Source organism: Macaca mulatta, chromosome 12 (genome assembly GCF_049350105.2).
Source record: "Macaca mulatta isolate MMU2019108-1 chromosome 12, T2T-MMU8v2.0, whole genome shotgun sequence".
NCBI lineage: Eukaryota > Metazoa > Chordata > Mammalia > Primates > Cercopithecidae > Macaca > Macaca mulatta.
Window position 1 is genome coordinate 70600147 of NC_133417.1, and position 27192 is coordinate 70627338.

Below are 27192 nucleotides of genomic sequence, written 5' to 3' on the forward strand. Positions count from 1 at the left end.
GACTTGGGTGGCTCTTAACTTCAGGAAAGCCACACTTCAAATATGCCCTATAAGGCTGATCTTGTAGTATTTCGAAGACTTCCTTTTAAATAGATTCCATAGGCTTCTGAATAATTGTTATCACAATGTTATGTAGAATATGCAAATGCTAAAGTAAACATAAGCGCATGTTTGAATTATAAACCCTAATAGATAGGAGGAAGCACTATTCCTAATTCCTCTTGACAGTGTCAGCACTGCCAGGGGCTCAGCTGAAGGCCTTCTGCTCCCTGACACTGTTGTCTTCAAGGCCTTAGAAAATCACCTCCGAGCTCTGGTTTTTTGGGAAAAGGTAATTTGGCTTTTCTGGGAAAGCATGGTGCAAAAGATTCATCCAGAAGGATGAATAATTCTTTTTTTTTTTTTTTTGAGACGGAGTCTTGCTCTGTCTGATCGCGCAGTGGCGCGATCTCCGCTCACTGTAAGCTCTGCCTCCCGGGTTCACGCCATTCTCCTGCCTCAGCCTCCCAAGTAGCTGGGACTACAGGCACCTGCCACCATGCCCAGCTAATTTTTTGTATTTTTAGTAGAGACGGGGTTTCACCGTGTTGGCCAGGATGGTCTCAATCTCCTAACCTCATGATTCGCCCACCTTGGCCTCCCAGAGTGAAGAATTCTTATAATCTAAAACTGCAGATGGAGATCTAAATACATTTGGAAAGGAAATTTGTTGAGAGTGCCACCAATTGTCTAAAAAGTAAGTAATAAAATTACCAGATGTGACTAGGCATGGTGGCTAACACTTATAATCCCAGAACTTTGGGAGGCCAAGGTGGGTGGATCACCTGAGGTTAGGAGTTCGAGAACAACCTGGCCAACATGGTGAAACCCTGTCTTTACTAAAAATACAAAAATTAGCTGGGCGTGGTGGCAGACACCTGTAATCCCAGCTACTCAGGAGGCCGAGGAAGGAGAATCATTTGAACCCAGGAGGCAGAGGTTGCAGTGAGCCGAGATCATGCCACTGTACTCCAGGCTGGGCAACAAGAGCGAACCCCTGTCACACACACACACACACAAAATTACCAGAGGTGTGTATAATAATTGTTTTAAATGAGTACATTCAAACCTTTTTCCTTATCTATAAATTTATGGCCTTGAACAATAATGCCTTTAGGGCATCATTTTTATGATATCAAGAGCAAAAAAGATATAAAGTTATCATCACAAAACCAGAAGCTCTAGCCTGCTGTAAGGGGTGATGTATGAGGTTGTCGGATTTGATAGCAGATTGCTGGGCAGATTGTTAAATTTGCCTTCTCTGGTGATCTTTTACATTTTGACAAATTCTTCCTTGTTTTAAGATGATTTAAACATATGGTTATGAAACAGATCAGAACTTTTAAATCAAATTGAAAGTGTACTGCCTGGAGTACAGGTGTGTTACAGTGAATATATACATAAATAAATGGAAAAGTATGCACAAGTTGGAAAGCATTCCCTTTCTGGCAATATATTCTGGAGAAGCAAAACAGTGGAGAAGAGGAAAGTTGCGAATTTCTGTGCTAAGGTCGTAATTCTCTTACTCTCTAATATTCTGAGTCTCTTCATTATGTCTGAGTTTCTCACCACTGGAATGGAAGCTCCACAAAGGCAGGGATCATCATCTGTGTATTTATTTATTTATTTATTTATTCTTTTTATTTTTTGAGATGCAGTCTCTCTCTGTTGCCCAGGCTGGAGTGCAGTGGTATGATTTCGGCTCACTGCAACCTCCACCTCCCAGGTTCCAGCAATTCTCCTGCATCAGCCTCCTGAGTAGCTGGGATTACAGGTGTGCACCACCCTGCCTGGTTACTTTTTGTATTTTTAGTAGAGATGGGATTTCACCATGTTGGCCAGGATGGTCTCGATTTCCTGCCCTCAGGTGATCCGCCTGTCTTGGCCCCTCAAAGTGCTGGGATTACAGGCATGAGCCGCACCCGGCATCATCTGTTTTTAACTGATGTATCCCAATCATCTAGAAAGTGGCTAGCACATCATAGGCTCTCAATTTATACTTACTGATTAAACAAATCCATAAAATGGTATTAATCATAGCAGCCTCTATATATTTGGCTTGAATGTTTCATGGGGGAGAAATGAGACAAAGGAGCTTGAACTTCCTTGGAAGAAGATTCTTATATAAATCCGATTAGACTCAATTTTTTTTTCATTGCTTACACAGCCTTCCAAATCAAAATCATCTTGAAGCCAGCAGCAGTTGACGTCTTCCAGAGGTAGTATGATGCCAAATCTCAGCCTTGCTCACCTCCCTTAGTGTGGCCTCAGCTGTATGCTGAAATATGGTAGTGAAAAGACTGGGCTCTGAATAACAGATCCCAGTTTTTTCATTAGTTGTATGACCCTGGCCATGTTTTTTAACCTTTGGTAATTTGGTTTCCTAACAATGGGGACATGAGTAATATCAACAAGGGAGTTCTAAGGATAAAATGAGATAATTCATATAAAGTTGCCTGCATAGTACAGCACATGGGAAGCACTCCACAAATGTTAAATTATAGCATTTTGCCATCTGAGGATTTCTTCTCAGTTCATTTTCTTCTGTTCATTTTTCTGCTTGAGCACTTGTGTCAGTTTCCTTGGGCTGCCATAAAAATGACGGCAAACAAGATGGCTTACAACAGCAGAAATTGCTCACAGTTCTGGAGGCTAGATGACCAAGGTGTTGGCAGGGCCAGGCTCCCTCTGAAAGCTTTGGGAAAGGATCTTCCCTTGAGTATTTCAGTTTCTGGAGCCCCCGACATTCTTGACTTGTGGTGGAGAATCCCCATCTCTGCATCAGTCTTCACACGGTGTTCTTCCTGTGTCTCTTCACATCGTCTTCCCGCTACGTGTGTCTGTGTCCAAGTTTTAACTTTTATAAACACACCAGTCATCTTGGATTAGGGCCCACCCTAGTGAACTTATTTTAATTTGTTTACTTCTGTAAAGTCCCCATTTCCAAAAGAGACTACATTCTGAGGTACTTGGGATTAGAACTTTGGCGTATTTGATGGAGAGGGACAAAATTCAACCCCTAATAGAAGAGCAAACAGGAAAAAAACAATGAACTGAGGAGAATTCCTCAGCTAGCAAAATAATAGCATGATTCTTTCTTCTCAACTAAGCATGCCTTTCCTTCCCCAGCGGGGGTGGATCATATAATTTGGCAGCAAATTAGGAGCTTTCAGGTTTAGGCTTACCTGTCTTACTAACAGTCTACATCAAAAAAAGTAACTCAAATTCTACAGACCTGGGTTACTTCAATGTAAAATGAAGGGGCTGAACCAGATGATTCTACCATGCCTTCTAATTTCAAAAGGTCATATTTACAAAGTGTGGCCCTCTTTTTCTCAACTGCAGTCAGTGTCTACCTCTCCTGGATTCTCTGTGCATTTTGATGTTCCTGTAACTAGTAATAAAGGCTCCCATCATTACTATGAAAAAATCAGGATGTGAGATAATTGATATGTTAATTAGTTTGAGCAGTTTCACAATGCATACATATATCAAAGCATCACGCTGAGCATCATAAATATATATAATATTTATTCATCAATTAAAAAATAAATAAGAAGGGCCGGGCGCGGTGGCTCACGCCTGTAATCCCAGCACTTTGGGAGGCCAAGGTGGGCGGATCACGAGGTCAGGAGATCGAGACCATGCTGGATAACACGGTGAAACCCCGTCTCTACTAAAAATACAAAAAAAATTAGCCAGGCATAGTGGCGGGCGCCTGTAGTCCTAGCTACTCAGGAGGCTGAGACAGGAGAATGGCATGACCCTGGGAGACGGAGCTTGCAGTGAGCTGAGATTGTGCCACTGCACTCCAGCCTGGGCGACAGAGCAAGACTCCGTCTCAAAAATAAATAAATAAATAAATAAATAAATAAGAGGAAGAATAAGTAGTTCTGATATATCTCAGGCAATTTCATTTGTCACAATGTATACTTACATTAGAATCCCATTGTTCTTAATGCTATTTAATGAGAACACTGATCTTTTCCAATGAACGTTTTATTAGATTTAGATTGATAAAGTATCTAAATAGTGCCAGTGAGCCTTTTTGTGTGTGTTTTTATTGCTTTTTGAAATTTTCTAAAATTTGTAGACATTTGTTTTAATGTCAAACACCCTCCACATAGAAATAAGATCTGAGGCATGAGGGTTTGTACTATGTGTCTTTTTTGATTATAGTATAATACAACTTCTGTGAAAGTCATAAAACCAAAATTCCAAGGGTTAGAGGAAATGAGAAATTACAGTTGTCCCCGGTTATCTGCAGTGTTGATTTCCTCAGTTTCAGTTATCTGTGGTTAAGCACAATCCAAAAATATTAAATGAAAATATCCTGAAATAAAGCATTTTTAGTTTTAAATTGCAGGCTGTTGGGAATAGTGTGATGAAATCTCACACTGTCCCATTCCCGTTCCCCAAGGCTTTGAATCTTCTCTTTGTCCAGCACATCAGTGTTGTCTATGCTACTGGCCCATTAGTTACATAGTAGCCATCTCGGTTATCAGATCAACTGCCGTGGGTATCCCAGTGCTTATGTTCGAGGAACCCTTATTTTACCTAATAATACCCCAAAGCACAAGAGTAGTGATGCTCTTATATCATTATAATTGCTTTATTTTACTATTAGCTATTATAATTAATTTCTTACTGTGCCTTATCTTAGGTATGTATATATAGGAAAAAACATAGTATATATAGGGCTCAATACTGTCTATGATTTCAAGCATCCACAGGAGGTCTGAGAACATATCCTCTAAAGATAAGTGGGGACTACTATAAATGCTGCCACAGATTCACAGACTATTGACAACTTTCCTGAAAGTTTGCTTAGAATATCGTTTACTTAAAAGTACAGACCACCATTATACTTAAAAGTCTACTCTGCCACAGCTAGAAGAAAATTTAAGAAAGAAAATAAGAACTCTATGCCTACTCTGGGATGTAACAGTTTTAGAGTGCCGTAGCCAACAAGGGTCGACCATAGATAGATTCAAGATCACCAAATGGCATTTTCTTGGCCTTGTCTGAAAACTGCTGCCCCAAGTGTTCACGGGATTGTTTCTTTCTCTTTCAGCTTCCTCCATTCTCAAAAGGGAGAAGCGGCTGAGGACAAAGAATGTACATTTTAGTTGTGTCACCGTGTACTACTTCACCAGGAGGCAAGGCTTCACAAGTGTACCCAGTCAAGGGGGCAGCACCCTGGGGATGTCCAGCCGCCATAACAGCGTGCGCCAGTACACTCTTGGCGAGTTTGCAAGGGAGCAGGAGAGGCTCCATCGGGAGATGTTGAGAGAACACCTTAGGGAGGAAAAACTGAACTCCTTAAAACTAAAGGTAAAAAACAAACTCATTTTCTGCAAAGTCTCATATCCTTACAGCAATTTGATTGAGTTAACCGTTTTCATATTTATAATCACGAACCAAACTGGGCATTTTACATAACAGACTGCTGGCTGACATTTTTTTTAAAGCAAAACAATATAGTCTGTTTACTGAAAGCAATGTGGGAAACTTATCTGACATCATTTATTCATTCATTCCACCAATATTTACTATTGAATATTGTGAGATCATATACCCTGTGCTTGGGCTAGGGCTAGTAGGTGACCAAAAATAGATGTGGTTCTCTCTCTATAGGAACTCACAGAATAATAGAAAAGAAAAATATTAAAGTGCTAAACAAAATAAAAGCACAACTTTATCGAGTGCAATGTAGAAGAGTTGCAAGGTATTAGGAAAGTTTATAAGAGGAAATTGATGTTGTCAAGGGAGTCAAGGAAAGCTTTCTCAAGGAAATGAAATGAAAATCTGAAGAGGCGACTAGGTGAAGAGGATTGGCAAGAGCATTTCAGATATCAGGAAAAGCCAGAGCTACTGTATTAGTCTGTTTTCACGCTGCTGATAAAGACACACCCAGGACCAGGTAATTTATAAAGAAAAAGATTTAGTGAACTCAGTTACACATGGCTGGGGAGGCCTCACAATCATGGCAAAAGACAAAAGGCACTTATTACATGGTGGCAGCAAGAGAGAAAGTGAGAGCCAAGTGCAAAAGGAAACCCCTTATAAGACCATCAGATCTCATGAGACTTATCACTACCATGAGAACCCTATGGGGGAAGAGCCCCCAGGATTCAGTTATCCCCCACTGGGTCCCTCTGACAACACATGGGAATTATGGGAGTTACAATCCAAGATGAGATTTGGGTGAGGACACAGCCAAACCGTATCAGCTACCTTCTGCCAGGAGGGAGCACAGTGAGTCCACAACGGCTTGTGTGGCTGGAGCAGAGGCAAGAAGAGTGAAGTAACATGAAGGAGGCAGGAATGGGGCTTTGTAAACCACGTTAAGGTATTTTTTCCTCTTCTTCCTAAGGCCATAAAAAGTCATCAAGAGTTTTAAGCTGAGTTGGAGTGGCAGGATATGATCCAGCTCATGAAATGGTGGGAGAAAAAGTTGCGGATAGGGTAAGCAGTATTGAGAGAGGATGGAATATATGAAATTAGACCAGTTAGAAAGCTATTACCATAGTCCGGGAGAGAGGTGACAGTAGGTTATATTAGACTGGTAGGGGAGTCGAAGAGGGATGAATAGAGGGAGAAATTTAGCAAACAAAATCACCAGTGTTTGATGACAGGTTGGATTTAGGAGGGAAAGAAGGAGATTGTCAGGAATGACCCCTAAATTTCTGGCTTGCAAAACTGAATGGGTTGTAGGTGATAATACTGTTTGCTATGACAGGGAACACAGGAAGGGGACAGGCTGAGGGTGGGATGTGGAAAGTGATAGTGAGATCATTTTTGGACATACTGAGTTGGAGGGGCTTTTGAGTTACCAAGAGATGGCAGGAAGGTATCCAAGTGGAGAAATTTATTTTTGTGCCACTTTAGAGATTAAATGGGGAGAAATACGACACTGAAAACATCTTTTGTCAGCTAAAGACACTCTTCCATTGGATTATCACCTTATGAATTCATAGGAAATGTTTTTCCATCATTATCTAATGACAACGAAAATCTTTCTTAGGTAATCCAGGGTACTTAACATAAATCGTCATTTGTTAAGTACCTGAAGCACCATAAGCACAGCTGGGTTAGTGTTACTTTTAGTTTTCAGAATAAAGTCAGTCGGCAGGGGTGTGATGTGTGTTTCAAAACATCTTGTTTTTATGTACTTTGCAATGTATGTATGTGCCATGTTCCCAATTACATGGCAAAGCAGTCACTTAAATTAAGCTGGATACAAGCTAGCTTAGAGCATGTCTCTTATTTCCTTTACTAGTATTTTTGGCAGGTTTCACTGAAAGTCTTGGGTCTCATTAAAAGTTTTGTGGGTAGCAATCCACTATTATTGTTGTCGTTTTTTATGCTTGCTCTGCGTATAGCTTAATTTAGTAAAAATTCTCAGATTTGCTTCTCTTCTGAAATCCACCCTCTGCCTTTGTCACCCACAGCAAACCAACTCTACCCTCTAACCAAAGAGTGAAATCGTTCTCCAAATTCAAGTATTGGTAGCACAATAGTAATGGCTGCCAATTATTAAGTTATTTTTATTTGCCAAGTACTTTATGCCCTTGATTTAATGTAATTCTCAGGAAGACCCAGTGGAAAAGGTAAATTATTAGAACATGTTTACAACTGAGAAAAAAAAAGAAGCACAGAGATGTGAAGTAACTGGCTCACCAAAATAGAAAACAGATTATATTATCTTATTACTTCCTATTCTTAAATTAATTGATTAGCTCCTATAGGCATTGAGAAAGACAATATTTGTACCTATGGGGAGTCATCCTGTCTGGGGTTTGGTACTGTGTGCAGTGGTTTTTAACAGTTGGGGGACTGACTTGCTATCTGAGAACCAAAAGATTTATTGTGGTGAACTTTGAGGCACGTGGTACATGTGATGAATGTTAGGGGAAGCCACAAACCTATAGCAACCTTCCCCCATGTGCTATGTACTATAATTTGTATCCAGCTACTTTGATACATTTTTTTTAAACAAGCTGAATAAGAAAAGAAGGCGCAAAAAGACCACTCTATTACTAATTTGTTTTTTAAAATTCTGCTTAGTGTTAGATGTTGGAGAGGCAATCATCTGAGCGAGTGTCAGGTCTCGGTTTGTTATTGGTAAGTGAAAACACAGTTTTCCCCTTTGGTGAAATGTCAACAAAAGGCATTTGGTTATCATCACTACTTCCAAATAAATACCAACCTAAAAGATGAGATTTTTAGATGATCCAATCTTAACTTCACTGTGTTTAAAGTATTCAGAAACACATGTCACACAAAGCTAAAAGATCACAGCAATGATCTTTTAACAATAAGCTTTTTAAAACTCTGAGGAGAATTAATGGAGAAAAACTTGTGTATATTTTCACTGTAATTCCTCTAGTATATGAACTTTTATGATTTTAAAAATATTATTGACCATGGTTTAGCTATCCAAAGTCAGCTACCCCAAAACACAGCTATTCAAAAATTTCACTCTGATACTTGAAATTTCACTTTTAATGTGATATTTGTTTGAAATATAAACACCTCTGGTGTAAGTAACAAAATATAGATGCCCCTCAATTTGTGGCGGAATTATCTCCTGATAAACCCACTGTTAAATTAAAATATCATTAAGTTGAAAATGCATTTAATACATCCAACCTACTGAATATCATGGCTTAACCTAGCCCACCTTAAACATGCTCAGAACACTTATGTTGGCCTACCGGGCAGGAAGATCACAAACTGGCCACACAGTTTGCCATGGGGTAGCAGTTGTTCATCCTCATGATTGCATGGCTGAAAATACCCTGCATTGCACGAGGGTATTGCTAGCCCAGCAAAAGATCAAAATTCAAAATTCAAAGACTAGTTTCTACTGAATGTATACTGCTTTTGCACTATCATAAAAATCATAAAAAGCTGAACCATTGTAAACCAGGGACCTTTTGTAAATGTGGCTAAATTGATTTCATTATTTTGACTGGGGCAGCAGAAGGGTCATTAGTACAGAAGATAATTCCAAAAAGAAAAGTAAGCATTGTTAAAGACAAACTTTGCTCACTGCGAGTTGGCCTGAGTTGGTCCTTTGTGAGTGGCAGTGAATTGCCTGCTGAATAAGGAGGGAGGAAAGGCAGCATCTGACAAGACAGACATTTCCAAAGACATCATTATGGAGACATGGAATACCGCATGGGAAACTCATTGAACTCAGAGCTACATAGTTTTCCTTCTACTCTGAGAACCAACAGCCCCAAAACAGGAAGGAAAAGCTCCTCTTTCCACTGTGCCTCTGAATCTTTCCAGGGTATCTCTGCTGAGTTCCAAATAGAGAACCCGTTTATATAATGGCACCTCTCGTGATGGGGCTTTAATAGAGAAATGTGAGAAAAAGAAATACATTCATAGACACTTCTAGATGTTGTAATACATCTATAGATGTTATTTTGAAAACAAAAGTAGAAATGTATGTTTTGATTATAAAATTGCTCCTAATTTACTAATTCATCTTCCAATCAAGTTATAAGTTTAGATATATCAAAAAATAATATGTATGTATTACCTTAGTAGAACAAATCCAATTCTATTTGGGGGAGTCCAGGTGTGTCTTTTTTTGTTAGTGGTGTTGGTGTTTCAAACATTGGCTATAAACAACTAATAGAGAAAGCTGATTGAATAAAATGCATTTCTAGAAGAAATAAGTAGCTTTAGATTTCTAAATTACAGAGCACATTTCTTCTTCTCTGTCAAGCCCATTCAAACATGTCATACTCTTCACAGTAATCAATGCAGTCATCTTAATACTCTACACTTTTCCAAATTAAGTGCTTAGATTTCATCATCTGCGCTATATTGTTGAACAATTACATTAGCCTTTATTCCCAATTCACATGTATCTGTAAAATGCATTAGGCAGCCATTTGTATGTTTTAAAAGAGCATTGGTGTTTCAATTGCCTCTGGGTTCTATCATACTGGATTCTACTACCTTGTTCTAAGAAATTTAATTTAGCTTCCACAGCTTTGGCTTGCTTTTCTCTTAATATTTTTTCAACCCAAGTTGTTCCTCTTATTTCTGAGATCCAAGGGTCTATCTTCATTCTTGCTGCCATTTCTAATTGCTTTTCAGAATTATATACTTTTCTCAATTTCTCAGTCATATGTTCCTTGAGTAATGCGTGGCTGATACTTGCCCTCCTTCCCTCATTTAAAAACCAAACAAACAAAAACACAGTTGGCAGATGGTAAGTCTTCCTTTAATGATTAACCTTTAAAGAAACTCTACATAAAATTTTTTCATCCCAAATCTCAGATTTATGACTGTGCTCTACCCATTTAGTGACTTACCAATGTGATATTATAATTCTCCACTTCACCTCCAGCCCTTCCTTTGTATCTCCTCAAAAGTCTTATGATATATCTTCCAGATAAGGGCCTTAAATGCCCTGATAGATAGAAGGGATTAGAGGCTTTTGAGAGACGGTTGAACTATATCAATCATCAACATTTTTGGATGTGTTATTAACTATGACCCCATACTCTGATTCTTTATTAGATGTGTCAGAACCTGCTGGTCATGATATGTTTGAACTCCACTTATCCTTACAGAATTTCTGTTAGACTGTAGAGATTACGCCACAGCATACTTGGTGTCACAGCTTCCGGAATGCATCCCCAAATGGAGGCCTGCTTTAACATCAAATGGAAAACTCTGATGTGCCAAATACCTGCTCTGTCACATACACAACCTATTTTGACAGAGAAAATTAACCTAAACAAAGTGATGGAGACTGAAAGGGTAGGCTGCAGCCTCAGGCAAATGCAATACATTTAAGAATATGTTCTTTCAAAATATTGTTGGTATTTTAGTTTAAATGGAACAACTAAGCATATGTAATCAAATCTTTAGTTTCTTTCTCTGCAACAAACATTGGACTGTTAATTTAGGGAAGTCAATTGCACTGATTCTTCTGATTAAAATGTGGGGTACATTCAGTGGTGTACTGGAGGCAGCTTGTTAAAGTTGCTCACTACAGTGGATTGTGTACTTCTCTTCCCAACGGTAGCTTGAAATCAGCTATGATGGGTGAATTTAAACCATGAGATTTGGCAAACATGACAAATTAGAATTTTTTTCCAGAGTGTCAGTTGTTAAATATTTACTAGCATGCTACTGGATCTGTCTAGCTTATTAGCTACCACTGAAAGAAGCAATGCTGGTCTAAATCAGAGGGTAGGAGAAAAAATTTTGAGAGGAAATTTTCATGTGTCTCATATGTTGGTACTATCATCATCCCTCCTAGTGACTGTGTGGTAATATGTATTCCAAGGTCCTATTGTGACTTCAGGTTGTTGAAATTCTCATAAGCTAGCAAAAACAACCAAACATTCCTGGTTCTTCGAGGGCGTAATTAAATTGGTTCCAGTTTGCCACCAGCAGTTAACTTTAGCTAATGAACTAAAGAACTATATTATAAGATTTGACTCAATATCCAAATGATATACATATTTTCCTTTAGTTTTTCAGAGACCTTATAGAGGAGGTCATCTCTCCAACTCATACCACAAAACCAGGAATTTATTGTATTAGATACATATCCTATGCTTTCTAGCCTCTTATTGAACAATTCTGGTGATCCAGAGCACACAGCTTTTTGAAGTAGCTTATTTCATTTTGCAGCTTTAATTGTTAGAAAGCTCTTCCTTACATTGAGCAACGTGCTTCCATGTGGTTGCAAACTTTTGACCCGAATTCTGCCCCGTAGATACACAGAGTAAATCTTCCCTATTCTCTGAATTCTGGTTGTTTGAAAGCAATGGTGATGGGCATGCAAATATTTGAAGAAAGCTTGTGGGCTCTATGTGTTTCTGTTCTATAGGATTAAACGTCCTTGGTTCTTTCCACTGATCATCCCAGGGCATGGCTTGTAGGTTCTTTGTTGCCCTGGTTTCCCTCCTCTGGATTCAGTGCTATTTATGTCTCCTTCATAATATGGTACTTGATTGATCTGGACATGGTGCTCCAGGAATATGTTACATTATCTTCTCCCAAGTTCTGGACGTTCTTTCCATAGAATACACTAAGGATATAGTGGCTTTTGGACTGTGATCAATTTTGTTGTTCTTATTAAGCAAGTTTTGTTACATTTAATTTCAATAAACTTGGTCTTGTCGTCTGTAGATGTGATAAGCTTGCCTTTTAGGTCTTCATCCAAGTTGTGGACTAAAAACTGCATTTAACAAAACAAGGCCAAGTTTAGGATATCCTCTCAAGGTAGCTATCCTCAAGAGTAAAAGGAGAAGCACCCCACCATGACCTCCATGGAGAAACATTGCCAGGGTGCACCACTGCTACTAATAGGATGTATAGATGCCGTATCCTTCATTCCTGACCTCCTTGGTGGTACAAAAAAGGCTGAGCATCACTGGCCTTAGAGGCACTTTTACTGCTCAGCTAACTAAAAAGTCATGTATCCAACCATATTCTTATTAATCAGATTACATTCCATTTTTCACATGAAGAGCATAAAAAATTCTTTCAGAGTGAAAAAATGGGAAATTCTCAGAACTAAATTCTTGTCTTAGAGACAAAATAAGAAATTCTCTGGCCAGGCAGGGTGGCTCACACCTGTAATCCCAGCACTTTGGAAGGCACAGGCCGAAGATTTGCTGGAGGCCGGGAGTTAAAGACCAGCCTAGGCAACATAGTGAGACCCCTTCTCTACAAAATGATTTAAAATTTAGCTGGGCAGTTGCATGTACCTGTAGTCCCAGCTACTTGGAAGGTTGTGATGAGAGCAGCATTTGGGTCCTGGAGTTGAAGGTTGTAGTGAGCTATGATTGTCCCGTTTTACTGTAGCCTGGGTCCCAGGTGACAGAGTGAGATTCTGAGAAAGAGAGAAGAAAGAAAGAAAGAAAGAAAGAAAGAAAGAAAGAAAGAAAGAAAGAAAGAAAGAAAGAAAGAAAGAAAGAAAGAAAGAAAGAAAGAAAGAAAGAAAGAAAGAAAGAAAGAAAGAGAGGAGAGAAAGAGAGAAAGAAAGAGAGAGAGAGAAAGAGAGGAGAGAAGGAAAGAAAAAAAGAAAGAAAGGAAAGAAAGAGGAAGGAAGGAAGGAGAGAAAAAGAAAGAGAAAGAAAGAAAGAAAAGAAAGAAAGAAAGAAAGAGAGGAAGGAAGGAAGGAGAGAGAGATAAAGAAGAGAAAAGAAAAGAGAGAGAAAGGAAATTTTCAGGACTAGAGCACTGGTTTTCCAACTGTAATCCATGGGGTTTGAGATTAGGGGCCAGGGCAGAAAGCCCAAGATGCAGATCTCATTCTCACTTTTATCTTCCATATATTAAGGTTTTGTGTGGAATTTTAATTGAAAAGTGGACACTTTCCCTATAGTAAAATTAGGCAATAGTCTAATAATTACTGCTTTTGTTTTGTCACATGTACAGAGACCATCTTTTTACGTATTTTTTTCTAGAATATTGTTACCCAGAATTAGCTTTTTTTAAAAAAAAAAAAATTATTCCCACTTTGATTATCTTTTAATTCTTTTCTCTATGACTCTTCAAAACTGTTAGGCTGCACAACCATAACCTCAAGCTTTTTCATTGCCTGAAAGCATGAATTGTCTGGGCCTGGAGATTCTTCCATAAAACAGCTGAGTCTTCTTTCACTGTCTCCTCACCTCCTTTTTGTTTTAAATCCTTCCTGACATGCCTGTTCTTGCATTTTTGGTTTGAAGGTTTTTCTTTTTGAAAAAGACTCTGGAATCAGAATAGGAAGTAAATAATTCTGCTTTGTGACTTTGTACCTAGCCTTCCTTTTCATGTCTATTCTCTCTTCCTCCCCACCACGTCAATAACTTGCACGTATATTTGTGCTCTTACCGCATTATATCATATTTATTACATGCTCATCTCCCCCAGCAGACTGGAACCTCCTGATATGGCAGAGCTGTTGTACATCTATAAACCCCCATACCTAGTATAGTGCTTAAAATATGCCATAGTGATTAAGAATATTCATTTATTCGTTTTAAAGATGTATTAATCAATTACTATGGGACTGGTAATTATCAAGGTGCAAAGGATATACTGGTAAATGAGACAGATGTCGTCTCTGCTCTCAACATGCTCACAGTATGATAGGGGAGATAAACAGTAAATCAATCACCAAAGCTAATATAGTACTACAAAACTAGACCACAGGCTATACAGATTTCTCAGGCCAGGATAAGTAAGTTAAAAGTCAGCTGAGAAAATCAAAAGAGTAATACATTAGCTCAACCTGCTTCAATCAGCTTTTTCTGATGTCATCTCCATTAGAAAGGCCACCTCCACATGCCCACAAAGTAGGACCCAAAGGAAATACTAACTGGTGAGATGTTGTATTTTGGTTTGCTGTCTGTTGTCTTCGTTACTGACCTCTCGCTTTCTGTGTCTGAATCATATCCTTTCTCTCTTTTTTTTTTTTTTTTGAGACGGAGTCTCGCTGTCACCCAGGCTGGAGTGCAGTGCTGTGATCTCAGCTCACTGCAACCTCCACCTCCCGGATTCAAGCAATTCCCTTGCCTCAGCTTCCCAAGTAGCTGGGACTAAAGGTGCCTGCCACCACTCCTGGCTAGTTTTTGAATTTTTAGTAGAGACAGGATTTCACCATGTTGGCCAGTCTAGTCTTGAACTCCTGACCTTGCGATCCGCCCACCTCAGCCTCCCAAAGTGCTGGGATTACAGGCATGAGTCACCACACCCGGCCCATATCTTTTATTTCTAAGTGAACTATTTCTAGGGAAGCTTGTTCTGCTCTTTTGTCTCTTGCCCCACAGCACTGAGATCAGCTCTTAGAGTGTACTGCAACCTTATCTTTTTTTCCCCTTTTGTTCGATTTTTCTACCATTGCTCATAAGAATTTTTACTCCAACTGGTCTTGAAAGCATGGCTCAAGCTTTGGAATCAAATAAACCTAAGTTTGATCTTCAGCATCATCACTAATTGGCTATTATCTAGACTTTGGCAAATTGTATTCTCCAAGCTTCAATTTTCTCAACTACAAAAAAATTTACTTTATAAGATTGTCATGCAAATTAGGTGAGATAATTTATATGCAATATGGACCTTAATGGCTAGTATTTACTATATGGCAGCTTAGGTCATTTTCAACATCATCTTTATTATAATATGCAGTAATCAGTGTTTGTGAAGTTGAAGTAGTTTTTCACATTCTTGTTTCTGGAAATCGCTCTTTGTCACACGTGTGAATAATTCAGTAATGACCAGAAAATTTTGTTAGCAAACGTACCTTTCAAGTGCTGCAAAGAAGTGTTTTTATTTTTGTTTTTTTGTTTTATTTTGTTTTGCCTTGGCATTTTAGTCAATCTATACTTTTAGTATTGTTTCCCTTTTCTAATCATTTTATTAGTTGAATTGAATTAGGTGTTTTGGGGTCCTTGATGGCAACAAAAATTTTATCTCATTAAAATTTATGGAAGAACTCATTCACAACATGATATGGTAAAAACACAACAAAAAGTTGAGCCTTGATTTTTATTTGGGATCCCTATATTTGACTCAAAGCTGTCTGAGAAAAACTCCACTGATTCTGACAGTAATATGTCCCATCCGTCAGGTGTGTTTAGATGGGCAAAATAACTTATCCTGTAGGGCTTTGGGAATGGTTTTCTCATAGTTTATCAGTGCATACAAATCTGCAAATTAAGATGTTTGGTTTCCATCTGTCAAAAAAAAGTTATAGTGGTTTTATTTGTAGTGAGACTGAACAAGTCTACACAGTGGCTTAAGAACTAAGTCCCTTTAAAGTGTCATCATTGGAACATGTGCATGCATGCCCACTCACACATGCCCACCCCACACATATATACACACAAGGGCCTTGACCTGGAGATCCTTCCAGTACAACATAGATATATGCATACAGAGATAGGATAAACATAAAATAAAGATGATTAAGTCAAATCATAAATTAAGTCAGTATTCATCACCTGTAAACTAGCTACGCCAAATGGCAAAGAAGAACTTCTCTCTGAATAACTGCTATTTATCTACTTTTATCTCTTCAATTGTGGACCAAGACAGGGAGTGATCCCATACAAGTTCAATCATCTGGATAATTTTTAGGTCAATGACTGTATCATACCCTGTCCTGTCTCAGGCCTTTGAAACTATTGTTGCTCAGCATGGAATGCCTTCTGTCACCACTGTTCATTTAACTGCTACTCTATTTTCAGATTTGAATATTGAAGTCTTCCCATGTCACCCCACTGCCAGACCCACCTGTAGGTGCCTCTTCTACATAACCCTCAAATGCCCTGTGTTCACCCTAAGCTAGGAAATCCTTATGAACTGGGTTAAAATTGCCAGACTCCTTGTCTGTTTACTCCAGTTCACTGGGATCAAGGGCTGTATGTTGTGCACCAGTACACCTAATGTCTGATTCCAGATAATCATAAAAGACTGTTCAGTACATGTCAAGTGTATTAAAAGAGTAGATATAGTAATTATTACTACTTTTAAGAGCACAAGCTGTAGAGTCACGTAGTAGGATCGTAACTTGGTGCACATCCTCATTACTTGCAATCTTGGGCAAATTATTTAACATTCCTGTGCCTCATTTTCCTCATCAGTTAAATGAATACAATGATCGTATTTGCCTCTTGAGATGTATATGATCCTAAATGAGCTAATGCAGGTAAAGTGTTTAGAACAGTGCCTGGCACACAGATCCAAAAGCTGTTATTAATATTATGTCATATCTGTTTCTACCACTTCTCTTTCACCCCCACCTGCAATTTCTCTTTCTTTCACACTCAAGAAAACACAGAAATAAAAACAGGTTTAAGGGTCAAGGCTATTTGGTAATCTCTTTAAATCACATTTTTTGCAGACTTGCTTTGAGCTCTTGGGGAGGCAACATTAATTTAAAAAAAAAAAAAAAAACAAGAAAAAAAAAACAATGCAGGAGAAATAATCCAAATCCTAGATTGGCGGTATCTACTTTATCTACTTGAGAAGAGACCTTTCATTTGAAAGTACTGGTTATCCTATCAACAGAATAGCTTTTAGACACATTGTGTTTAATTCCATGTTAAATTCCCAGCTTTGTCTTGAGTACCGTAGAAAACTCGTAATCTATCTGTGAGATATAAAGAAAAGCATACTGAAAGAGGAGTCAGGAAATTGGGCTCTATAAGTATGTCTTAGAGAAGTTACAATTAATTTAAGTTTCATTAATGCATGAAATAAGGAAGTTGCATTTGACTAACTAAAGTCTGAACATTTAATGATTCTATTTGAGATAGGAAAAAAAAGACATTTAATGGTAGCATCATGTCAAGAGGAAAAATGGACAAAATGAATATCTCTGTGAATGAAGATGGGTTGTATTTATAAAGAAAAAGAGGTTTAATGAACTCACAGTTCCATGTGGCTGGGAGACCTCTCAATCACGGCAGAAGGTCAAAGGCATATCTTACAAAGGCACATGGAAGCTGTCAAGGCTTGGGACTTGCACCCTCTGAAGCCACACCTTGAACTGTAACTTCACCCCTTTTAGCCATGGCTGGAGCAGCTGAGACATAAGGCACCACGTCACTAGGCTGGACATAGCAGGGGGGCCCTGGACCAGGCCCAGGAAACCATTTTTTCCTCCTAGACCTCTGGGACTGTAATGGAATGGGCTGCTGTGAAGGTCTCTGACATGCCCTAGAGACATTTTCCCCATTATCTTGGTGATTAACATTCAGCTCTTTGTTACTTATGCAAATTTCTGTGGCAGGCTTGATTTCTCCCCAGGAAATGGGTTTTTCTCTTCTATTGCATTGTCAGGCTGCACATTTGTCAAACTTTTATGCTCTGCTTCGTCTTGAACGTTTTGCCACTTAGAAATTTCTTCCACTAGATAACCCAAATCATCTCTCTCAAGTTCAAAGTTCCACATATCTCTAGAGCAGGGGAAAAAATCCACCAGTCTCTTTGTTAAAGCACAGCAAGAGTCACCTTTGCTCCAGTTCCCAACAGGTTCCTCATCTTCATCTCAGACCACCTCAGCCTGAACTTGATTGCCCATATCACTATCAGTATTTTGGTCAAAGCCATTCAACAAGTCTCTAGGAAATTCCAAACTTTCCCACATTTTTTTGTCTTCTTCTGAGCTCTCCAAAGTGTTCCAACTGCTGCCTTTTACCCAGTTCCAAAGTTGCTTCCACATTTTCAGTTATCTTTACATCATCACCCTACTCCTAGTACCAATTTACTGTATTAGTCTGTTCTCACGCTGTTGGCAGACATACCTGACACTGGGTAATTTATAAAGAAAAAGAGGTTTAATGGACTTACAGTTCTACATGGCTGGGGAGGCCTCCCAATCATGGCAGAACATGAAAGGCACATCTTACATGGCAGCAGGTGACTAGGGAATGAGAACCAAGCTAAAAGGGTTTCCCCTTATGAAACCATCAGGTCTCATGAGATTTATTCACTATAGTGAGAAAAGTATGGTAGAAACCACCCCCATGATTCAATTATTTCCTACTGGGTCCCTCCTACAACATGTGGGAATTATGGGAGCTACAATTCAAGATGAGATTTGGTTGGAGACACAACCAAACCATATCATGCATCATGGAGGAAAGGAGTCAGCAAGAGTAAGTGAGGCAGTCCTGGCTGACTGCCTCCATTTATTTGCACTAGGTCTTGAGAGGGTAATCAATGTGAGTTGGTGGACAAAATTAGGGAGCTCACTGACTTTTTCCCCTAAAATGCATTTGGAAATAATCTATGTAGTGCTCTGATTTTAAGAAGCACTTAAACTCAGTAGTTTTGGCCTGGGTTTTAAAGAAGCAAATGGGCACAGACTGGAGGAAAAGACTGGGGAAGGACTTCAGGGGGATAGCAGGGATTAGCAATATGTCTCGAAGGCTACACACCAAACCAGAAACTGTGAGGAGAGGATAGGCCAGTGACCAGCCTAAGCTAGAGTATCTCCAGTCTTTATTAGAAATGATAGAGGTGATATTGAGATGATGAAGAGAAAACCCTATCAGCTCACTTCAATGTTAATGTCAGATTTTGAAAATCTAGATTAGAAAACTTATAGTTTACTGAGCAAGAGTGATAGAGTATGTAGCTCTTTTAGATTTTCTTTTCTTTTCTTTTCTTTTTTTTTTTTTTTTTTGAGACAGGGCATCACTCTGTCACCCAGGCTGTAGTATAGTGGTGCGATCTCGGCTCACTGCAACCTTTGCCTCCCAGGTTCAAGCGATTCTCATGCCTCAGCCACCTGAGTAGCTGTGATTACAGGTGTACCCCTCCATGCCTGGCTAATTTTTGTATTTTTAGTACAGATGTGGTTTTGCCATGTTGCCTAGGCTGGTCTCGACTCCTGACCTCAAGTGATCCACCTGCCTCCATCTCCCAAAGTATTGTGATTACAGGCATGAGCCACCGCAGCTGGCCAGATTCTTAATTAAATTTTTATTTTGAAATGAAATTCCTTATTATAATTTTAGTATGAAGGAATAAGAGATGCAGATTTTATTTCTCAGGGCACTTATATTTGGAGTAAACTGAAGCTGCAGTTCATATGACATACGGTTGTTTGTTTTTTAATTCTTAGGCGCCAATTGGTTATTCATGTTGCCCTGAAAATTTTGGTATGTTTTTAAATGTTTGCTAAAACCTTACATGTTGACTTTTAGATTTCATATATTATCTGATAACAATCATTTAAAAAAATTAGGCTGATAACAATGATTTAAAAAAAATAGAGGTGGCTCGTGCCTGTAATCCCAGCACTTTGGGAGGCCAAGGCAGGTGGATCACCTGAGGTCAGGAGTTCGAGACCAGCCTGATCAACAGGGTGAAACCCCATCTCTACTAAAAATACAAAAATTAGTTGGGTATGGTGGCAGGTGCCTGTAATCCCAGCTACTCAGGAGGCTGAGGCAGGAGAATCACTCGAACCTGGGAGACTGAGGTTGCAGCTAGCCGAGATCACGCCATGTACTCCATCCTGGGAAACAGAGAGAGACTCTGTCTCAAAATAAATAAGTAAATAAATAAAAATCTCTGTTGATATAAAATGGAGATTTTTTTGTTGTAACGTTACCAACTGCACAAGTAAGCATAAATATTACAGAACATGGAGATTAAGTAGGAAGTGTTAAAGGGAATCATGCTACCCAAGTCCTGAGTGTGCTTCATGTGCTGAGGAGTCAGGAGCTTGCTGAGGTTCACAGAGACAAGCCAAGAATTAATGAAAACAAACCAAAGTGCCATACAGTGGTAAGATGTAAAAGGGAAGATTTCCTTTCTGTTACTACAGCTTTACCTATCACAGAGGATTGAGTGTATGTTAGGCAATTATACACTTGAATTCATTAGAAAATCAGATCTTTACAGCTAGAAACATGCAGCTTGTTACAAATAACAATTAACAAAAATGATAAACACAACCAGTCAACGTGACATCCTACTAGTGACTATCACAGTTTAAACAATACATATGTAAAGAAATGCCAAGGAAGGAAATAAATGTTGGATTATACCAAGAAACAAAATCCAATAAAGAGGAATGTGTACCTTTGCATGATCACAGATTTTAGCTCTGAAACATTCAGAAGTATATATATATATTTTTATACCTTATAAAGTATGTATATATATAAATACTTCTAGGATCTCACTTTGCCACTCAGGCTGGAATGCAGTGGTGCAATCATAGCTCGCTGCAGCCTCGACCTCTCGGACTCAAGTGATCCTTGCATCTCAGCCTCCCAAGCAGCTGGGACTACAGGCACCCCCCCGCCATGCCCAGCTAATTTTTGTGTTTTTTTGATAGAGATGGGGTTTCATCATGTTGCCCAGGCTAGTCTTGAACTCTTAGCCTCAAGCGATCTGTCCACCTTGGACTCCCAAAGTGCTGGGAGTACAGGCGTGAGCCACTGCACCTGGCCTTTGTGATATATTTAACATACACTTGCTACTGTGTTATTTCCTCTGTGAAAGTTTCTCTGCTTGAGGGCAAAGTCCAGTCTTCTATTTGTTTTTTAAGACATTCAGAGTTTTCCAGTTAGAGGGTTTTTTCCAATAAAATTTCTTATCTAAATCTTAGACTTTTTCCTGTAAAGATGAGACAATGATGTCTGATGTTGCAAGTATTTTAACTGTGTGATGGATGAACTGTTGTTAAGCTCACCAAGCTTAGTAATAATTATAATTAATGAATTTTAGGAAGTAATAAATTTAAATATGAAAGAATTAAAATTCCTTCTGTATTTAGAACTTCTATGATTTTTCTCATGGAGTTTCTGCATTAATTCTATGCTGCTCCTCAGGATAGATATCTTGCTCATATTCAGACAAAACTTCTTTTTCTCAATGCTTTTTAATGAAGGAAACATAACATGATATAATAGTAAGAAATGAAATACTGATTCAGGGCTTACTGATGGATGAGATTAATTTAGAGAAGAAATATAAATAGAAGCAGACTAGTCACGGGTGTGTGAGACACTTTCCACATGAGCTATTATGCAGAAGGTACCATTTTGGGTGAGGGTTTGTGTGAACTCCTCTGAGGGCAGAGTTTATTGTTTCAGTTGCTGGTTGCTGAGACCTTGCGGGCCCTACCCTCTGTTCTTTGTCTTACTAAGAGCACACTGACCTGACTGATTACTTTATATCAAGCCCTCATTCCTGGAATGTTCTGTAGAATAATTGTATCTGTAATCCCTGTAGCACAGTGCAGCACACCTTTATTTCCTGGTGCATGGTTTTGCTGGAGCTCAAAAGATAGTTGTTATTTCAAGGACAACATATTCGCTGAGTTAGGTGGTGATGGCTTCCACAAGGATGCTATTACCTCTGAACAAGGACACATTTATTCCATCATTGGAGGTGCCCATCGTGAACTGTGTCTAAAGATAGCTTTCACTAATGAGCATTTGTAACCTTTGGTGTTTTTCACGTGGCACTCTCTAAAAGCTCCAACAACTGTAGCTCCTAACATTAGGAGGTTATGAGTTCCAATTAACAGTCTTCTGTTACCAGTACATTTAAAAACCTAACATTTTGATGCCTTTATTTTCCTTCTGTGATTTCTCCTAAGGATTAAAAAAAATGATCTAACAAACACTTGTTGATTACGGGGGACATGATGATATATAACAGTTCATTCTCACCCAGTAAAGACATAGAGATTTTGTACCCTGCCCTTAATGAGTCTCTTATTTGCTGCTTTGTGTTTTTAGATGACTAAGAATGGCACAGTAGAATCAGAAGAAGCCAGCACTCTTACACTGGATGACATTTCTGATGATGACATTGACTTGGACAACACAGAGGTAGACGAGTACTTCTTTCTACAACCTTTGCCAACAAAAAAACGAAGAGCTCTGCTGCGTGCCTCTGGAGTGAAAAAGATTGACGTGGAGGAAAAGCATGAACTCCGAGCCATCCGCCTCTCACGAGAGGACTGTGGCTGTGACTGCCGAGTGTTCTGTGATCCAGACACGTGCACCTGCAGCCTGGCTGGCATTAAGTGCCAGGTAAGGGTTGAGATTTCAGGGCATCCAAAGACAAAACATTGTCTACCACCCCCTAAGGAGGCAGTCATGGTACCTATAATGAAGCTTCCCACATGTAAAAGAAAATGTTGTGGCAAGGCAAAACATGTAATTCAGGAAGAGAGAAAGACATAATTCACGAAGAGAGAAAGACTAATTTAAGGACATTCATGGGAATACATAAAATGCTTATACATATAAGATATAATTTGAAAGACAACCCAAGTAGCAGCTAAGTTAATTAAAATTAGTTTATCTTGGATTCTTGTATTATATCACCTTATTTCAGCTTTTTACCAATATTGAAGGATATCATGACATCCCTAACACTGGAGTGTGTATTTTCTGATCCATCCATGGGATACAAAGTCATGATTGATTAAAGATGGTTGGATTAGTGGAAAGATTACTAGCTTGAGACTGTGGAAAATGAAATTGTACTCCCATCTTTGCTATTTGCCAACTGTATGAAATTGGCAAGTTAGGTAAACCCTCTGGGTTACTTTCTTTATCTCTAAAATGAAGGAGCTGAACTAGGCCAAGGTTTGGCACACTGTAAGTTCACAAGCCAAATCCGACCTTGCCACATGATTTTGAGTTTTATTGGATCACAGCCACATTTTTTTTTTCTTTACATATTGCCTATGACTGCTTTCTTGCTCCTACAGCAGAATTGAGTATTGTGGTTTTGCCACAGAGCCCATATGAGCCACAAAGCGTAAAATACTTACTCCTTTGACTTCTGCAAATAAAAAGTTTACCAAACCCTGATGATTGGCAACCAGATAATTTCCTGGTCCCCATTCATTTATAACATCATTGTTGCCCTATGATTAGTGTCACTATTTTATGTAGAAACTTGGCTTTTTCAATAAGGAAAGCAACTCAAGTAGGCAAAAGAAGAGGGCAGTGCCTCTCTGCTGAACAGTTGCTTAAGATTTATTCACAGAAAAGAGATTCATGAATAAAAAATTACAGATACAAATTCTGGCTCTAATATCCGCTATACTTTTTACTGGGGCCAAGATGATTGTATTAGAATAGTCTGCCTATTCTTCTTTAGCATAGGAAATTCCCTGGCTGGATAAGGTGACAGAGCAAGTTTTCTTCTCTTGCCTATACTCTGGTCTGCATACAGATTAATCTGTGGAATCTGAGACAATTGGCAAATCTCTCATGAGTACCCTTGGATTGTCCAGAACTCCACCTCTCACCTGAGTGAAGAGGTCAGTCCAACACTTGTTGAACCCGATCACTCTATCTCCAGTGTCCAATGACCAAAATCATTTTGGAATATTGACGAAACGTACATGCCCTTCCCTCAAGAAGATTGTATCTCATGGAATGGGGAGGGAAGGGGGGATTGAGGACTTAAACACATGAGTCCACCAGTCATAGTCATGAATGTGCATATCCATTGCAGCCCTGCAGTATGGTACACACACATGCACCTATGTACCAAGCACCCCAAACAATGAGAAGGTAAGCAAACGAGAGCACATTGTGAGGGTGCATGATGCTAAGTCGTGTAAGTCCATTTTATAATAAGCAAAGGGATAAGCAAGTTTATAATAAGCAAAAGGAAAAGTTAACATGGGGTACATCATATATGTTAGATTAATAGCATGTGGAGAGGAGTACAGTAAGTTTGCTTGTTTAAAAAAGAGCTGGGATGCAGCAGAAAGAAAAGGAACTTGGGGGAAAGACAGGAGCATTGAAAACATGGGAGCAAAATTAAAGAAATGGAGGGAAGGGAAAGTGGGGAATAGAGCAAAAAGGGAAGAAAGCCATGGAGTGGGTCAGCGAACTGAAAATACACACTTATGCCCATAACCCATTTTTATTTTGAATATAGGTATAAAAAGCGATTAACTCTTATGTTTTAAGCCCTCACTTTCCCCTCTTCATTTCTATTTGAAGTTTGGTTGTCATTTGCTCTGGCATACGTGGAATTAAGTGGATTACTTAATTCAAAGAAGTTGCTGAAAGGTTCTGGGCTTTTACTGGGTTTGTAATAGTTCCATGGTGCTAATCTGTGCTCTTCCTTCCAAGGTGGATCGTATGTCTTTCCCGTGCGGCTGCACTAAAGAAGGATGTAGTAACACAGCAGGTAGAATTGAATTTAATCCTATCCGTGTTCGGACTCACTTTTTGCACACAATAATGAAACTTGAACTGGAGAAAAACCGAGAGCAGCAAATCCCCACGCTGAATGGCTGCCACAGTGAGATAAGTGCTCACAGTAGTTCCATGGGCCCTGTCGCTCACTCCGTAGAATATTCAATCGCAGACGGTTTTGAGATTGAAACTGAACCCCAGGCTGCAGTGCTGCACCTGCAGTCGGCTGAAGAATTAGATTGCCAAGGAGAGGAGGAGGAAGAAGAGGAGGATGGGAGCAGCTTTTGCAGTGGAGTCACAGATTCTAGCACGCAAAGCTTGGCACCTAGTGAGTCAGACGAGGAGGAGGAGGAAGAAGAAGAGGAAGAGGAGGAGGAGGATGACGATGATGACAAAGGAGATGGCTTCGTGGAAGGTTTAGGCACCCATGCCGAAGTTGTCCCTCTTCCTTCGGTTCTTTGTTATTCTGATGGCACTGCCGTTCACGAAAGCCACGCAAAGAATGCTTCTTTTTATGCCAACTCTTCAACTCTGTATTACCAAATAGATAGCCACATTCCAGGAACTCCAAATCAGATCTCTGAGAACTATTCTGAAAGAGACACTGTCAAAAACGGTACCCTTTCGCTGGTGCCTTACACCATGACCCCGGAGCAATTCGTTGACTATGCCCGACAAGCAGAAGAGGCCTATGGTGCCTCCCACTACCCAGCTGCCAACCCCTCTGTAATCGTTTGCTGCTCCTCTTCCGAAAATGATAGCGGTGTGCCCTGCAATAGTTTATATCCCGAACACAGGTCCAGTCACCCTCAAGTGGAATTTCACTCATACTTGAAAGGCCCCTCCCAGGAAGGGTTTGTCTCTACATTGAATGGTGACAGTCACATTTCAGAGCATCCTGCTGAAAATTCTTTGAGCCTTGCAGAAAAGAGCATATTGCATGAAGAGTGCATCAAATCACCCGTGGTTGAGACAGTCCCTGTTTAGTAGCTTAAATTATTCTAGGACCAACTCTTCTCCTATTTAAGGCACTGTATTTAATTGGATTTCCTGGGCTCATCATTGTTTAAACTGAAGACCAAGAAAACTTGGACGATGGTTAATCCTCCAGACTGTATTTTGTTTTTTCCTTTCTAGCCACATGACTGTGGCATTGCACAAATACAGTCTCTGTAGGGATTTTAAAAGATTTCAGACTGTTTTGATAGAAAATGCTAAATTTTAAAATGCATATCTCACAGTTGCCTACCTGTCAAACTGTGTGAAACCTGCCAATCTGTGTAGATCAGAGCTCCAAATTTTGGATTATCGGGCCTGTGCAAGATTGTTAACTAAGGCTGGGAAATAATAAGATTTAGAGTCCTAATTTTCGATATATCTGAAGATAATGGTGACTTTTTAATGTAAAAGTAATTATTGTAAGAAAAAGATTTAATTGTTCCATGTGTATTTTATTTATGGTAGTTTAGAAGTCATGTTTTGATGAAAATGAACAGCCGCATGTTCATTCAAGCTGAAGATGCATAGCTAGTTCCACAGAGCATGCCCACATGGATTGCATCTGGAATCCATTCACATTTTTATGATCATGACTGATCAGATTTGCAAATTCTTAAGGGTGAAATAGGCCTATTTTTGCTATTTTGGACAAATAAATGATTCTATATGTGCAGGTCCTTACACAGTTTTCTCTAAAGTTAAGAGTTAGGACAATCCTCTGGGGAGAGTCTAGTTCACTGTCCTCCCTCAGCTGACTCCAGAGATGGAGGTAGAAGGAATTGCCTTTCTTTTTTAAACAGCATCATCTTGGTTCTTAGCTTGGACAGCACCTTTAAGCTCTACCCCCTACATCAAAATGCACTTTAGTGCCCCTTCACGGTACCTCGTGTGGGGTGGGGACTGAGAACTCTTTGAGATGAAAAATTTTTTTTTAAATTAAAAAGATCTTTAACTATTATAAGGTTCATATAATTAATATAGAGGAATCATCCAATGATACTTATGAAGGGAAAATAACCTATTTTCCTTCGCCACTCTGAGGACCTAACTCAGTAAATGCAGAGGAGGCTGAGGAAACATGGAAGAGACACGACCTCAGCAACCAGCCTTTTCTCCAGCGTGATCAATCCATCTCTACAAAATCAGTGTCTAATGAGATTTCCACTTAGTGACTAGCTGATTGAAGGGGGGCCTCTACCCAAATACTCAACTAGGCCTTTCTTTTCTGAAGCATTTCTATTTGTCTTGCTTGGGACAACTAGCAGAACAGTCCAGAATGCATTGCATACTTTCTAATTACCTCACATTCTCTTATTAAAGAGAACAGATAGAAATAAAACATGCACTCCCCACCTTTAGATTATCTGCACTTGGTTCGTCGGAGGACTTCTAGGATCCCGTTTCCCTGTAAATTAATTTAGGTAACTAAATAGTGTAATTCTACCTTTTTTTTTTCCAACGCAATATGACTATGCTA

At 39.3% G+C, this 27192-nt stretch overlaps 1 protein-coding gene across 4 annotated transcripts in view; it reads left to right on the forward strand.

Moving 5' to 3' along the window:
- The window catches only part of CSRNP3 (cysteine and serine rich nuclear protein 3), a 210625-nt gene extending 183996 nt beyond the window's left edge, over positions 1 to 26629 (forward strand). For 3 of the 4 annotated variants that reach the window (XM_015110246.2, XM_015110248.3, XM_077956388.1), the window contains 3 exons: positions 5114 to 5373; positions 22284 to 22580; positions 24651 to 26388. In XM_015110246.2, the coding sequence (XP_014965732.1) occupies positions 5114 to 5373; positions 22284 to 22580; positions 24651 to 25703 (1610 nt within the window). In that variant the 3' untranslated portion in view covers positions 25704 to 26388. Of the gene's footprint in view, positions 1 to 5113; positions 5374 to 22283; positions 22581 to 24650 lie in introns of all 4 variants that reach the window. The other variant, NM_001257746.1, reaches the window with a different exon arrangement.
- Positions 26630 to 27192: the final 563 nt, after the last annotated feature.